The 17,401-nt window shown below is 36.1% G+C and overlaps 1 protein-coding gene across 2 annotated transcripts in view; it reads right to left on the bottom strand.

The window, feature by feature from the left end:
• LOC127622925 (guanine nucleotide-binding protein G(o) subunit alpha) overlaps positions 1-17,401 on the bottom strand; it is a 152,892-nt gene that overhangs the window by 109,888 nt on the left and 25,603 nt on the right. For both annotated transcript variants that reach the window (XM_052097105.1, XM_052097104.1), the window contains exon 3: positions 11,960-12,101. In XM_052097105.1, the coding sequence (XP_051953065.1) occupies positions 11,960-12,101 (142 nt within the window). The remainder of the gene's footprint in view (positions 1-11,959; positions 12,102-17,401) is intronic.

Genomic DNA, 17,401 nt, shown 5'->3' with positions numbered 1-17,401 from the left:
GTATGAGAATTCCTTGTTATATCCTTTTTATGTTGCTGTAACGGGTTGACTTTATTGATTAGAGTAATTGATTAACTTGGGGGTCCAGTGATATAATTTTTTTGTGTGTCAATCAGCTGCTTATTTTGAACATGTAGACAAATGCTGGATTGCAGGAACAACCACACCAATCTTCTCCACTACAGAAAAGCTCTACAGGGACTGTGTATTAATGTAATCCCAAATACAGCACCTGAGATAAGCAATTGATATTTCCATAACTCCTCCACTTTTAATGGTTTATTACAGGTTAAAAGTGTAATAGGTGAACTGCAATAAATAAATATAAATCACAGTTCTTGCTTTGCTAAATTCAGCACCTGAAGCATAAAGCCCCCTCAGAACAATTTTGTATACCTCTATCAAACAAAATGAGTGAAATCCCTGTTATAATAAGATAGCTTTGTGTTGAGTTAATTTCATCACTGATTGATTTAATATTTAAATTTCATGCTCTCATTTTTCCAAATCTTTAGGTTTGTAAAAGCACTTTCAATGCTTGAAAGTGGAAGATTGGTTTTGCCAATGACAATTAACAACTGGCCAAAACAGCAGGATTTCTCTTGTTCCGAGACACATCAGAAACAGCAGTTTTGAGGTTGTGTTAATGTTACTCTTGTTTGTCAGCACTGTATTCCAAAAGTTAATTTGGGTGTATACAATGTGCATGCCATTGGCATTTGTATGGGCATATACTCTCAACAAAGCCATTATTCCTTTTTTAGTCTGCTCAAAGGCCAGAAGGAGCAGTTTGAGGAAGGTGCCACTGCACAGTACAATCATCATTTATGGAAATTATAGGAAAATATTGTCACTTTACATTTAGGCTGATCCCTTAATTCTGAGTCTGCAGCAAAACATGGCTCTGTAATATCTCTTGCCAAGGCACAGAAGAAAACAATGACTTATACCAAGATTAAAGGTGTGGTGAGACTCGACACATCCAGTTGCCCTCAACATTATATGCAATGCTATCAAGCTTTAATGAATTGAGTGTGACCTTTGCAGCCAAAGAGAACCATTATACCCTCATGGCTCTACATTAACCCCTGAACACCCCGTTAAATTACAATCTGATCTCTTACTGGCTAGACACTCTCCAGGTAAGACAGCAATGGTGCAAGTCATTATAAAGAATAACCAGAGCAGATGTACCAGTGGATCCATAAAACAAACATCTCTTCTGAAATAACCAGCATAGCTTTCATTGAATGTAGATAAAAAATGCAATGAAAGTGAATGGTAACTGAGGTTGTCAGTTCCTAAATGTCTGCCTAACATCTCCCTTTGTGTTCCTCAGAAGAAAGAAAGTCTTATGGGTTTAGAACAAAATAATTACAGAATTAAAATTTTTGTAGCCTTTTCAGCAAGGATCTGCAGAGATTCAGATTAGACTTTCAGCATAGAGACAATAAGCTCATGCATCCTCTTCTTCATGGTGTTTAAGAGCTGTCATTAATACTAGAATATTGTAACATTACTCAAGGGGAAACATCTACCCTCTCGCAATCACAAATGTGCACTCTCCTGCTCAAACAATCACGCATGCACAAAAAGAGTGTTGTATCTGTTGTAATTAGAACTGGGCATTTGTCGACAACATGGACAGCTCACTAGCTCACTAACGGGGACATCTGGCTGAGGTGATGTTTGTTCTTGATTGCTTTATTTTTGGCTCTCCAGACAAGGAGCAGCACAAATCTCCAAGAGAGTGACAGCAGCACAGTATAGACAAGAGCACCAGACACATTTATCACACCCTACTTCATAGACTGGCTTTCATAACTTTGGAAACATATTTTGCTTGGGAGGTTTGGGCCTATTTATACTTAGTAGCTTCATGCGTCTTGATTGATCATCTTGCAGTCCGATTGGGTATGTGCATTTAAATTTGGCCACATAAGTGTGTCACTGCAAAGCTAATATAAATCCAATATACTATCTCATGCTGTATGCGAATATAAGAATGTTCACTTCTATGATAATTCTAATGCCAAGCAGTGAAAATTTGCTTGATTTCATAGATTCATTTGTTTCTATATGTTTGGGAATTTCTGTTGAACATGGAACTTCTTTAAGTTGACGTAGTTTGGGTGAAGTAAAGTTTACAGATTATGTGGCCTGGTCAACTGGATGCATTTACACATAGCTGAGTTATGTCTTGTATTCCTAATTATGCAGGGCTTTCTCAACCATTTTGCTATCCATTTCAAATGTGTCTTTGAGGGCATTTACAATTGGTCTTTCATGATCGGATAGCTATACGATCAAAAAAAAGTAGTGCTGCCATAATGTTAATTTTGCAATTAATGCATTAACCAATTTGACATTAGATTCTGACATTTTCGAGTGAATTCTAAACACTTGTTGGAATAGGGCGGAACCTTCGAGATGTGTCCGCGACTCCGGGCATATTACACTGATGCGCACACCAAACACACAACGATGGTGTCAATGTCAATGATCAAGTGATGGAAAAACCTTGACCGTTTTATTTTTATTTTTTTTACAAAACAAATCTTGTGAAAAGCTGCATTCACATGACTCATTGGAATTAAGCCTCGATTAATATTGTGGAGAATAACAGTTTAAGAGATTTAATGCACAATGCAATGAATACACAACCTATGGGGACTAGTTCTTTAAATTAGTCAACCTCCCACTTTAGAATTTGGAAAACGTTTAATGTTCTTTGAATTGGTGCTATTATCAATGATAAGCATTGCTCCGAAATAAAGGATGGTTATTTACTGCAGTAATGTTTTTATTATTATTTTATATTGTTTTGAATTGGTTTTGGTTTGTGAACAGTGCTTGATCTGTTCAAGTTTCTATTGTAAACAATATGGAATATTTGTATTTAATCATTCAGTTAATCCATTTTAATAATTGAATTAACATGTATGTAATATGCAATGATCTAAAAATGACAAAGTGTATTCAAAGTGTTATGATAAGCTGCATTATCAATGTTATTCAATATGTTACATATATAATCATTATTTTATTGATTTAATACTCTGATTTACTCTGATTATTTAGATGCAGTTTGAACGTGCGGAACTATGGAAAATAGCTTTGCTTGCAGTCTCTCTCTGTTTAAGACCTTTCTGTGTCAAGTAAAATTAGTTGATGTGATAACAGTGCATGATGTGATGCAGACAGTGGGAGTCCATGGGAAATAGGATGAGACAGGATGCTTTTATCAAGTGAATGATTAGGGATTTTTAAGGATAAGGAAAACCACCTGTAGCAGCATACGTACTTCTGCATATCACAGGGATGTTTTCTGTGTGACCAATAAACTGAAATAAGGGAAATGAAGTTAAAAAGCATATAAGTATTGTTTTGTTTCTAAAAATAATCAATCGTTTGGGTTCAGAAAAACTTTATTTGTCGACTGGAGATTATTTTGATGCACCCTAAATATTCATTTTGAACTGTAAAAAAATGGAGTACTTTCACTTGTTTAAAGGGGGAGGCCTTAAATGAAATCCTAAAAATCTTACATTTTGTTCAGATGATTCAGATACATCTTGGATGGCCTAAGGATGAGAAAATGTAAATTTTTAGGTGAACTATTCCTTTAATTAGCTAAAAACTGATTAAAGGAATAGTTATCGACCTGCTATTCAACTAGTCAAAATCACAATAAAAAGCAACATACTGAGAAACAAAGGTAGGTCATCTGGTATAAATATTCACAGAGGTAAATTGATTAACATAATATGTAATTAAGAAGTGGCAGAAATAATTATATCTGGGATCTGTGTAGTTGAGCTAAGGCTGGGAAGAAGGGACCCAGACATCATTTTACTGTATCAAAGCACCAGAGACTTGCCATAAAAGAGTCTCAATTAAAACGAAGGCTGCAATTTAATCTGCTGGGATAGATATCTGTTAATACTTCTGGAGGGTTCTCATTCTGCCTCACACAAAATTAATTTACACATCCTATAAATATGACTAACCTTCCCCTCTGACTTTTAGCAATGGTACAGGTTCAACTGCAAATCATAAAACTTTCAAAATATTAATATACCAAAATGTGAAATATGGGGTGGACATAAAAGCTAACAATGTCACTATATTTCAGTTATTATGGTTACATTTATGCATTAGCATTTATCCAACACATACATTCAAGGCACACATTTTCCCCTGGGCATCGCACCCACAACTCTGGTGTTGCTAGCACAACATTCATATGGTTACATGCAGGAACCTCTGCTTGGATGTAACATAAATACATATATATATTTTTTTTTAAAGTTCTATGACTAGTGTTTGTTGTTTAAAAAAATCACTAAATAAAAATAGGAGAATTATAAGTTTTGCTAAGACAGAGCTAATTTTTCAACTAATAAACCACTTCACCTGGGATGTGGATGTATTGATTGGTCATTCATAGGTCTAATTCACAATAGCAACAAAAGGAGTACAAGATGTGGATATTAGGAGTACTCCAAACGCAAACTTGAATGAGAGCATCTTCTCTATTTTGCCTGAACAATCATTACCTTTGTGTGTTTTTAGACAACCTAAATGAATAGTTTACTCCAAAATGTAAAATCTGTCACCATTTACTCACCATCACGTGATTTCAACCCCATATGACTTTCAACCTTGAAAAACAAAAGATGTTAGGGAGAATGTTAACCTCTGTCACCATTTATTTTATTGCATGGACACACACTGAGGCTTACATTCTGCATTGCATCCTTTGTTTTTCACAGAAGAAAAAACATTGAAGGGGTTTGAAACAACATATAGGTGAGTGGATGATAACAGATATTTCATTTTTGTATGAACTATCCCTTTAAGAGGCTTGGTTCATATCAACATCTTTTGACATAATCAAACACACATTTGTGCACACGCTTCCACCAGGTGTTCATTTCACACCTTAGTGAGACATGTACCATGTTGCCATAAATAAAACCCTAATGATAATGCTTCATTCCCAAAATACACTCATGTTGTACAAGCAAAACAGAAAAGCTGAGGGAATGTGGCTTATGCAGCACATTGAACCACATAATTTGACAATGTATCATTCTAAACATACAAAGGACTAGCCTAACCTTGAAAATTCTATTTTTGAAGATATACATCATCCACAAAACCAGGTCTTTTTCTTATTTGAATCCAGACTGATCACACAGGTTTTTTTTTTTTTTTTAGGTCTTACATAAAGAGTATTAGTTGATGATGAGGCTGTTAAATTGGGTTCTCTCTGGATAATGAGTGGGAGTGAGAGCACCACTGGGGCGTTGCCGGGACTGCAGGGAATTTTCTGCTTGCCAGAATCCTCTCTTCCTTATTCCCAACTGTTTGCCCACTGCTTCACACACACACACACACACACACACACACACACAGATTCATACTAACACAATAAACATCCACATACCCCAGTGATGGTTTGGGTAGAGAGTAATACAGTCCTAATGATCCAAAATCAAACACAGCAATGGCCTTAAGTAATCATGCATTGCTGCAGAATGCCACCAACGGGATATTTGAAACTCCATACACACCACACACATACATTTTAGAGATAAAAAAAAACATCATTAGTTGGCGTCCATATATTTGAAATGCGAATATTTGTCCACATGTCCCCAGTGGCCAAAAACAGCAAATCACACCACAAATGAGTAACTGCCCACATCCTATCAGTTTTGCTTGAAAGAACAGATTTATCTCACCCTGTGGCATCCCTCCCATGAAATCATTGTATAACCCAGAAAAATATCAAACAATTAAATAATTAAAATGCATTAAATGCATTCTGTGTGCACATATTAGTTTTTTTTTAAAGTGAATAAGTAATGGGAATAGCCAGAGAGATCTCTCGCCAGCATGTCAGCACTAATATGGAATAAATCACTTAAAATTTGGAGCTTCACACATCCATCTACCTTTTACTCTCTCTAACTCACTCCATGAGCAAATAGGTCTACTACTAATTCTGACTATAATCCTAGATCTATTTTGGGAGATTTTTGTATTTATTTGCATGCATTTAGTTTGGTGACACCCAAATGGAGTTGTTTTGGTAGAATTAGTGCCCTTTGCCATGATGCTGCGGTATACCAGAGGGCTTGCACGGCAAAGCCCATCTGTGTCCATCTGGGTGCCAGGTGATGGGCAGACGGCCCTTGCCCACCACAGACTCGCAATTGTATTTTCAAACATTTCTGCCATGGATGTGTGGAACTCTGGCAAGGTCACACTAACAAGTTGGGCCTTATGGAACGCAACAGTGACCTACCACTATTTTAAGCAGCCTTGGTTTAGCAGTTTACTGTATTTTTTCCAATGAATGTTTTTCCCATTAATTCTTCCCATTAATTTTCCCCTAGACTTAAAAAAAATACTTATCATCATATATTGAAAGCATAGAACAATTATTACAGTTATATATGTCATTATAATATTTCATGATTATGATGATGATTCCAATTTTTTTTTTAAAATGAAGTTGAAATCACACGTATTTGAGGTTTGAACAGAACCATATACTGTACCATTGTTTATCCTCAGAGCACATGGTAGGTCTGTGTTTATACATTATCGCTAAAAATCGAATTATTTGGCGAATGAATGGGATTTTTACCTCCATGAACCTATTGATGCACTCTCTTTCACTCAAAGTGGCGGCCATTTTGCAAAATTATAATGTAATGGACTGGCTGCATGACAGTAATGAGACTTTTGTTGAATAATCATCATATCATGTGTTGAAAAGTGGTGAGCCCTGAATCAACATAGGATGAACATAGACTTCCTACCACAAGATGTAGCAGCATAATCTGCAATTACATTACTCAGCTGTAGAGAAAAGGAATCTCTGCACGCACTTTAGCGTGACAGCTGCATTAATATAGACATGAAAAAAACATAGAAGGACTCATATATGCTGTGAGTGTCAAGTATACATGCTATATATGCAGTGTGCCACACCTAAAAATATACAAGGAACAAAAGGGTCTTTTAATATTTTGTCACAGAGAGCAACATAACATATCAAGATACCACCAACAGCCAATGTGTACGGCTCAGGAAGACCTGAGGCCGATACACGGGGGGAATTAACAAAGAATTATTTGTGTTGAGTTGTTTATTTGTATTGTTTCGGCAGTCAGTTCACTAAAGATGTTATGCAAATCAGGTAACGGTGCAAAAGTGCAGAAAAAACACAATTCCCGATCTTGTGTTGATTCTGAGTGCTAGGTTGTGATGGATGCAGTAGATTGCTGCAATCTGGCATGCTTTATTGGATCTGCAGAGCATGACTCCTCCACTGCAATACAGGCACCTGAATCAGCGATTTAAAATGTTAAAAGTGCACACCTGGATATGTGCCCAGTTATATCCTCAACTCCTTCATTTAATCATCATTTGTTGAATTAATGCTGCCACGATCATTAGAATATGTCTCTTTCAAAACATAATTCGGCTTACCACCTGTTTTCCGTGGGATGTAGCATGATGATAAATTCGATAGGCAAATAACGCTTATTTTTGCAAAAACAAAAAAAGGCACAATCCACAGTACCCTAATGACATATAAAAGAAGTGTGCTTTTGCTTAAATAATGACAATTACTTAATTTATACACTGTGCAATGCTATTTCAGTACATTTAGAGCTTGGTTAAACTGGGTTGCAGGGTGGTTAGTGAACAAGAAGAAGGTTTTTGTGCTGAAATATCACATGCAACTGTTTAGAGAATATGCCCCACAGAATTTTTCTCTATGAAGGGAGTGGCCCATTCTTTATTCTGGTCACACATGCTGAGTGGACAGTCACATGATATCGGTTGTCTCATTGGTGCTGGGCTGGGCACATGCAAGTGACATTGCCCATGGACACAGACTTGTGGAATGTGTTGAGAGGGAGGCAAAACAAGAGGTAGCCATGGCAACAGAGCTAGACTGGTGAGAGAAAAGAGGAGATGAGGGGAGTGAGACCAGGAAGTAAGAGAGGGCAGAGATTGCATACAAAGACTGACAGATAGGAGTGAGAGAAAGGCAAAGTAGGAAGCTGAGAGGGTAAGAAATAAAGAAACTGATGGGGGGTGAGAGACAACCCGAAAGCAAAGAGAGACAGAGAGAGAGAAATGGCAAAGAGATCTGTTAAGAGAGCAGTTCCAATAAAAGCTTCACACCCCAGATTAAAAAGGTGTGAGGCAGCTGGCCTACACAGCCTGAAGGAACAGAGGGCTCAAGAGTTTGTGTGGAGTGATCTGTTCTCAGCATCATCAGCAAAAGGTTTATGTAGGATCCTCTCTAAAATCGAGTATTTTTGGTATACATCACATACACTACCGGTCAAATGATTGAACAGAATAATAGAAAAATTAAATCTATGAAATAACACAAATGGTAGTATAGGAATTATGTAGTGACCAAAACTCTTAAATAAATCTTATATTTTAGCTTCTTGTAAGTAGCCACCATTTGCATAGATTTCAGCTCTGTACACTTTGGGCATTCTCTCAACTAAATTCACGAGGTATCCACCTGGGATGCTTTTAAAACAGTGTCAAAGGAGTTACCATGCATGATGTAAAAAACAATTATGTATAGTTTGTTTACGTAAGGATCTATTTAAGATTCTACTTAAAACAACCACACAAAAAAAACTATTCATAAATAAAAATGTTGGTTTGTAAAAAAATATATCTATAAGCACTTTATAATATAAAAAGCTATTTATAATTGTCTACAAAAATATTTTTTTGCATTTAGGTCAAACGCTGCATTCCATTCAACTCGGAATGTCGGATTTGCCAACTTCCTACAGGGAAAAGTGCAATGGAACGCTACTAGATCCAGGTGCGTTATGTCACACAATCATGTTGTCACCCATGAAGATGTACAAATAAACATTCACTTGTATTATATAATTTCGATAAATGAGTAAAAGTTCCAACATTACACGATATTAAAGCGTTTTAGTTAACGTTTTAACGTTTTAAAACGTTAGCAGAATAGCAGGGGTTTAAAACATGGTAAATTATATTCTTGTTTGATAATCGTACCCCTGTTGCACAAATTCTAGCATTGCAAATTGTTTATGAATTGGATTGCTAGGAGACATCTCTGGTGACAGTCAAACACCTGCTAAGCTAACGGGAGCGCTGCAGTTTTGTTTCCTTAAAAGTCATCTTCTGAGCATCTGGCAATGGACGGCATTTATGGTTGGAGATTGGATATATCAAGTAGGAATATCCCATATCCGATTTGAATGGAACGCAGTATAAGCCTTCAGATCCACTGTTAAGATAATGAAAAACAAGTCAAGCTCACACATTCTGATCTTTTGCTCCATTTTTCAGTTTAATTATAGCACCTAAGTATCAGTCTCATTTAAATACACATACACATTGTCACATTGCTATCTACAGTTTATGCTCTCTTAATAAGTTCATATATCTGATGACCTTCTGCAAGCCCAGCTTCCTGAGAAGTAACTCAGCCTGGTAATTAAGAGGCTTCTAATTCTCATAAGAAAATAGTCAAGTCAAGTCAAGTGGTATCTCAATCGATGGCTAGATATTTCAGATGACTGTTCTCTCAGTATTGATGGCTTTGGCTTGATTAAAATAAAACTTTGCTTCCTACTAAAGTCAATGAGTTGACAGACATTATATTGAAAATAACTTTTGGAAAAGGGCAAAATGGGATTATGAGTGTTATATTCTCACTGATGAGCAGAGAATTAGCAGAGAAATCTTTACAGAGGAAGCAATTCTTCCTGACGCTTCCCAAGATCATTCTTCTCTAGTGTATCGACAGTTTAACACATCTATTCTGCTGTATTCTAAAAAAAAATATGGTTTAGCCTGGATCTGTTTGACTGTAGAATAAATTACTGGTTGTGTGAGTCTTTAGAGTCTTATAGATTCACATATGGGGCTTTTCCACTGCACGGTACAACTCACTCTCACATTTGGGGTTTACCACTGTGGATAGTACCTGGTACCTGATACTTTTTTTAGTACCATCTCGGTCGAGGTTCCAAGCGAGCAGAGCCGATACTAAATGTGATGTGAAAATCCTGCAGATCACAGATTGGTTAGGGAGAAACATCACTACTAGCGTCACTGGATTTCCGACACGCAACATCAACCTGCTAGTTTTAAATTTAGCAACAGCGATAACAGTATCATTTGTTCACGTGACTTTCAAATTGTGAAAAAAGAAATGGCTGTGTGCAAAACCACGGCGTGGTCAATAAACAAGGTGCAGACGGTCCACTCGTTAGCGATGAGCAAAACGAAAAGGTCTATCAGGAAGTGTCTCAGCTGTTGGCCGCAAACGGCTACCACCGGACCTACCAAAAGTGTAGGGAAAAGTAAAAAAAATTAAAAGAGACGACAGAACCATCAAGGAAAAGTGGAAGTGGTTCGACCAAATGGACACTATCTAAACTGGCGAGCAATGGGAGAGAGAGTGCCCTGGACTCAGCAACGATGGAGGATGGTACATTTTGTTACATTAACTCTTTCTGCTTGAAAGTGTCACTTTATTTAGTTGACCAGCTACAGGAAAGCTTTCTTCTAAAACAACCAGGCCAATTTAACTGTTACACTTGTGTAAAATCACCATGCAACAACTGCTTTATACAGCAAAATGATCTAGTAGCTAACAGCTCAGCGGTTGTGTTATTGTTTTGGTCAGTTTGTTTCGTGTTTAAGATGATGTCACGGCAGTAGAGGCGGTGCAACTATAACAATCAGCCTATAATCCCACCCACGTTGAGGGGCACAAAACTGCAGTGGAAATGCAAGTTCAGAAAAGTAAAGTGAGTAGAGTTGAGGCGAGTCTAATCGTAACGTGCAGTGGAAAATTGCCAATAGTCTTTAGTAGAGAATGGTTGGTATAACTTAGTCAAATTCTATTTCTTAAAAACAAATGTACATTATATACGTACAATATATTTTACAATATAAAGTCCAATTTATATTGTACTCAAAGGTAAAATTTTGTCATTTCTGCACACTAGCATCATCAAATATAAAAATAAAATATTTAATATCACAAATATAATGATGTTTTCGAACAGGTTCGCCCAAACATTCCTCCCATCTTCCATTGAAAATCAACATACAAACGGCTTATTTCTAGTTACTTCTTGTTACTCTCTGCACATTAAACTGAGATGAGAGAATGTTCTTAAACATCTTGGCATAATAAATTACACACTTCACCTAGATTTTCACAGGAAATGGGCTGGTTTTCCATTGCAGAATCTAAGGCTATTTGCAACTGATCTTCTAGAATCATCTTACATGGATCAGTGTATATTTACATTTTTGTATGTAGCCTACTTAATATTTGTTAATCTGCTATTTGGCAATGCAATAGTGCACAAAGCAGTAACAAGACATTTCAAACCAAACAGCAAAAACGTCATTAACCTCATCATCACATGTTCGTTTCAACACACACCATTAATTTCAATTCACCATCCTATTCATTACACATTAACACAAACACACAAACACAAAGAAAATATTCATCATCACATCAACCCTTTGTTAAACATCATGTTAGTCAGTTTGACAAGAATATGTTGAAATAATTGTATATTTACAATAATGCTATTTAGCAGTATGTTTTAAGTGTTTATGTGTTTTTTATCAGTATTATAGCATGTAGATTAGATGCTCATATACAAGATACACTCACAGGTCAACATTTATATAAAATTTTGATTATTTTGCAGAAACTTAGAAGTATTGTGTTAAAATAATTCCAATGAACATTTTCTTTTTTAGACACAATTCCAAAAATAAAATGCAAATTGAAATTACAAATCCATCTGAGGTTATAATTACTTTAGTGTTCCTTCTATGGGAATGTGATTTGAGCATTACAGCTTATCAGGATTTGTGTTGTACTCACTTTGCGCTCCTTGTCTCCATACTCAAGCCCCAGTGTGTCCATGGCACGCACGATAGCAGCCAGGGACTGGATGGTGTTGCTGTAGACCACTGGCTTGTACTGCTTCACGTCATCACCTGAGAAACCATCCTCATGGATAATCCTACAATCACACAGACATAGGAAATTACATGTTAGAGAGAATATGGTTGTTGCACGTGTGTCTGTGTACATTCATATGTGCATCTATCTGTATGTTTCAGATATATCCCCATGGGCAGAGTGACTGTATGTGAGTTGGTAATCTAGCCTCACTGGCAGTGTCTCTATTAATGCATTGGAGCATATCCCCACTGGCAGAAGTACCAAACCCCGGTCAGCAGGCAGGGACCATGCCCCATTTCATTGAAATATTGACCCTAGGCATCAATTGTTCTCTAGATCACAACTACACAGATACATTTATAGACAGACTGTCCCAATGCACAGCTTTGGCAATAATAGAAACACAGATACAGAAGCTAGAAAAAAAGTAAGAGGGAGATGCCTTGCTGCCTACAGTCTACATAGGCAGCTGCCTTCTTAGGTGGCATCAAAGAGGTAATGGAACCTCATAAGTGATAGATTTGGAACACTCTACATACACAGGAACTCTGTGGCACACAAACAGTACTCCACAGGAGACTCGGCTCACAATCAAGTCCAATAGAGTTTACGTTAGCATGTTGCTGAGCTAACAGTGCAATACCACATTAGGCTTAAGCATAAAACATAGCACACAAACATTGGGTCACAATTTTTTATTATTCCACAGATTTGATATATATATATATATAGATATATATATATATAATCTGTGGAATAATAAAAAATTGAGCTGAGATATAAAGAGCTGAGATATTCTTCTAAAAATCATAATTTGCATTTAGCAGAAGAAAGAAAGTCATACACATCTGGGATGCATGAGGGCGAGTAAACGTTGAACAAATTAAAATATTTTGGTGAACTATCCCTTTGTACATAATTTCCAAAGCCACTTGAGAACAGTATATTTAAACATCAGATTATCCAAACATCAGATGATGAAAAGAAGTGACGAATGATAAATGGCTTTATGCAAAAACAAAAAAAACAAAAGGTAAAACTGCTGCAATCACTGTAGCCATTATAAGCAGATAGTTATCGTTTTCCAAAGATGTAAGATAATTTATCTTAATTTTGTGCTATTGAGAAACTGGTGCAAGATGACACATTTTCCTGAAGAGGAGGGGTTTTTAATCATCATATTAAGGTCATTATGGCAGGAAGTGCAGTGGTGTCTCTATCGTTCAGAACTGTGTCCTTTCTAGACTGCCAGCTGTGTCCTCGTCCCCTTCATATGTTATGTTTTACTTTGTTAGTGCACTATGTTTTAATTTGTTTGGTATTTATTCAGTCTCTCTTCCTTGCTCACTCTCACATTTAATACTCTTATAAAATGCTATTGTACAATGGTGTTTTCTTCATAATGAACTTGAAACTTCTGATCTTGAGAAGTGGGGCATTCAGAACAGGGAGGGGTGAGTTTTTCACAGAGAATATGAACATGCTAGGGCCAAACCACAAAAGCAGGGCTACTGGCAATTGGTCCATCCCCGGCAAAGACACTTAATTCAATTGATTAAAGATACAAATTACATTTGGACATCTGTCCCTTCTGCAGTACTGAAAGTCGGCCTGTGTAAGTAATTTTTAGATGTATTATGTCTGAAAGAGGGTTTTACCCATTTTTTTATATACAATGGCATTGCCTGGCTTAAAAGCTAAAGTCCATGAATAATCACGCCAGTGGCCAGCTCTCCACTTGAATTTACCGGCCTCAATAAACAGTGTTAGTGTGGCATGAGAAAAGACAGACAGGTTGGCAAACCCTGGCATTATATAAACCTAGACACCACACTGGTTGTCTAGTATATTAGACTTGTGCCAGGGAGAGGTTTGATGAGGCATGTGTTTGCAGGATGATATTTTTGAATGCTTGGTGCACTCACACAAACGCACAAATTCAGGTGAGCCAAAGGCTACTTAATACCTGACTATCATTTAGGTAAATGAAAACACTTATTAAATCACTTCAACAAACAGTTCAACATAGCATCACTGTTTAAGATCAGCAAAGCAGCTTACAATTAATTTAATATACCTGTAGGTGCTAGTAATTTTACGTTACCCTATTTACTTTCGTAAAACACATTCTTGGTCTTATTGGGTACATCGATATGTTAACATTTGCCAACATTGTAATTAGAAGCCTAATTGTGTGCTTTCCATTTCACACTCAGTTGGCCTTCCATTTAATGTAGTCTGGCATAATAGCTTTGGGAGACCACAAGAGGGTGATATAACATTTACTGTACATAATAATGAAGCCGGTCATGGGTAGGACAGGTATCACACACAGGACACGTCAATGCAGTCCAAAAGTTTTGAATCTGTAGTCACCACACACACAAAAGTTACAAAGGTTTTTGTACTTCTACAAGAATGAACAAAGTGATGTTGATGAGTTTGCAGGTTAGTGTATGAAACTGGTGTACATGTGCAAACATAACTAATCAAAATGGGGTCATTTAGCTACGTATTATGAAATTCATCTCTATGTAGCCTTGAATAAGTATGTTTTATTCAAGCTGTCCAACAGCAAAAAGTCCAAAATGAAAATACATTGTGTAGGCTATATGAAAGATACATATACACACTATATCATCCAGTGATGGATGGAGTAAATAATCTATGTCACTTGATAATGATTTGGGTCGAATTTAATAGAAAGCTATGTGAGCTGTGTTCCGTGGCACTGCAGAATTTTGAGCTTCCACCGGATTTGTAGCTGGGTGCCACCGGCAGACTCCGAGCAGTGGCAGTGTGCATACTCTCATAGAAAATAATTGTTTCTAATTTTAGAACACACCATGTCATTCTTAAAACCCTTTAAAGTACCAACTTTACCAAAGTTGTGTTACATATATGTATGACGAGAAAAAACTATTGCGCAACGAGTAGCCCTATTTACAGTATATTTGAAAAAAATGCAGATAAAGATCGATAATCAATTCCAAGCCTAATATATATATATTGTGTGTGTGTGTGTGTGTGTGTGTGTGTATATATATATATATATACTCTATTTAGTATCATTAGGCCTGTGAATCATTAAAAAATTAATTTGGTAATTAATTGCACAGTTTTCTGTAATAACGTGACAGTAACGTGAATTGTCACAATTAAATTATGGTGCATGATATATTATAAGGAACATTAAAATATCATCATAAGTATATTTATTTTATACTTTGTCTGCAAAAAATGTGATAGTTTATGTTAATTCTCTAAATACTGTATGTACATATTAAGATCGTAATATCGATCGCAAGCCCCTGATCCATCTGATCTCTGGCTAAGAGAATTGATATAAGATCATATCGTGATGAAACTTGGGATTTACATATGTATTTAATATATATTTACAGTATATACTGTAGGCACCTGATGTATAAGGAGGGGAGTAGCCCTTTACACTTGGCTGCAAACTGGTGATGAACTGCAACATTCTATTCAATATCTAATGAGAAAATCATGTCCGTCCTACATTTTTCATCATTGAACTTCTCTATTTCATTGGAAAATATGTACTACAATACGAAAGGAAAATAAGTTATTTCATGATGACATTAAAGTTAAAATAATTAATTGAAGGGGGCAGGTGTACCCCTGTCTCTTCGGCCTATTGATGAGTGGAATACATTCACTATAATTTTTTCTAATCAATAGGTAATCAAAGTTTTAACCATGTAAATTTATTGAGGTTATAATATAATCATGAATGTTGAAGGTCATTTGTGTATTTGTCCTCTGAGGTGTAACTGAGGGTCTGATTTCTATTACAGTATATGACCCATTTATGTTAACCAACTAGACAAATTGTTCTAAAAAATATAATCTTTGAATGATTGCATTCGCGTAATTAAACTGAACACTATTTGTAAGATTTCTAGAATTGTCTGTACCTGCTCATCAGATCTATGTACTATTAAGAGATGATGTCAATTCATATGACATGCCTATAATTTCTATTGTTTCTGTAATCTAAGTTGGTTTTAGGTTAGATCCTCAACAAAGTTTTCTCTTTCTGTCTTTTACCAAAGAAAATGTGGAGAACTTTTTTTCAGTAAACTCTCTCTAAACTTTTTACTCTCTCTAAACTCTCTCTAAACTCTAAAATTTCACTTTTTAGAGTCACTCTCATGGGTATAACTGTATTTCCTTACATTTTATATATATAATTTTCTCTTATGCATTAAGTTTTTATGCATATCAGATCTAACAAAATAACATGCATCAAATATATGTTTTATTGATTAAATAAACCTTAAATAATGTGTAAATAACTTTCTATTATTTGTAAAAACATATATTGTATCTATATTGGCCTGTTTTGAGAACATCAAGCTCCTTATCCAACAACAGCTGGCCCTAGCAAACCAATGCAAACAGTGCTGATCAATATGATCATGAGGAAATATTACATGGCCATTCTCAGAATCTCTCTGTCTCACTCTCCTTCTTCCACATCTCTCAGATGACTACTAAATAATTCAGGTGATAAAAATAACAAATGTTTAGGGTCTTTTGAAAGTTGCAATATAAATAAAGACACCGTTTTTTGATTCCCAGGGGAGGATGGAAACATTGTCTGCTTCAAATGTGAGACACTGAGAGTAGACTCATTGACTGGGCTCCTGTTCCTTTCGACCTGGCAAAGACCAAGGGTCTGACACACAAACACACACACACACACACACATTCTTAGTCACTAACGTACGCTCTGAGATCAGAATACTGTCCTGAGGCTAAATGGGTTCTCACGCAGGTATGTGCTCATGTGTGCTGTAATGACGGCATGCGCGTGTGTGTGTACGTACGTGTACATGTCTGAAATCAGATCTGTGCTTAAATTTAAGGTCAGACACTGGGCTTGTATGCATATAGAACTATGTGTACTTCCTGATCAGAATATATGAACGTATGGATATACAGAATCTAGGCTACATCTTAAAGGCAGTTTCTTGTGAATATCTTAAATATATTTACATAAGAGAAGTGAAAGAAATGAACATGCTGGTTTCCTTTGGTTTTTACTGTGTTAAAGGATTAACATGACACATACAGTACAATTTCAAAGTATATAAGACGTTTATACATATATTCCAGCATGTATTACTTGAATGACAAATATCAAGATAATATGAAGATAATATCACAAAACTGGATTATGGTTATTCCCACACCTCCACTTAAAGGGGTCATTCCAAAAGAAATCAAATTTTCCTTGATATTTTGACATATACATATAAGAGGTCATTCTAATATAAAACTATACTGAAAATTTCAGAACTTAAAATGAAATCCCCAATGCAATAAAAG

This window comes from Xyrauchen texanus, chromosome 29 (genome assembly GCF_025860055.1).
Source record: "Xyrauchen texanus isolate HMW12.3.18 chromosome 29, RBS_HiC_50CHRs, whole genome shotgun sequence".
NCBI lineage: Eukaryota > Metazoa > Chordata > Actinopteri > Cypriniformes > Catostomidae > Xyrauchen > Xyrauchen texanus.
This window is presented reverse-complemented; position numbering and strand designations above follow the sequence as displayed.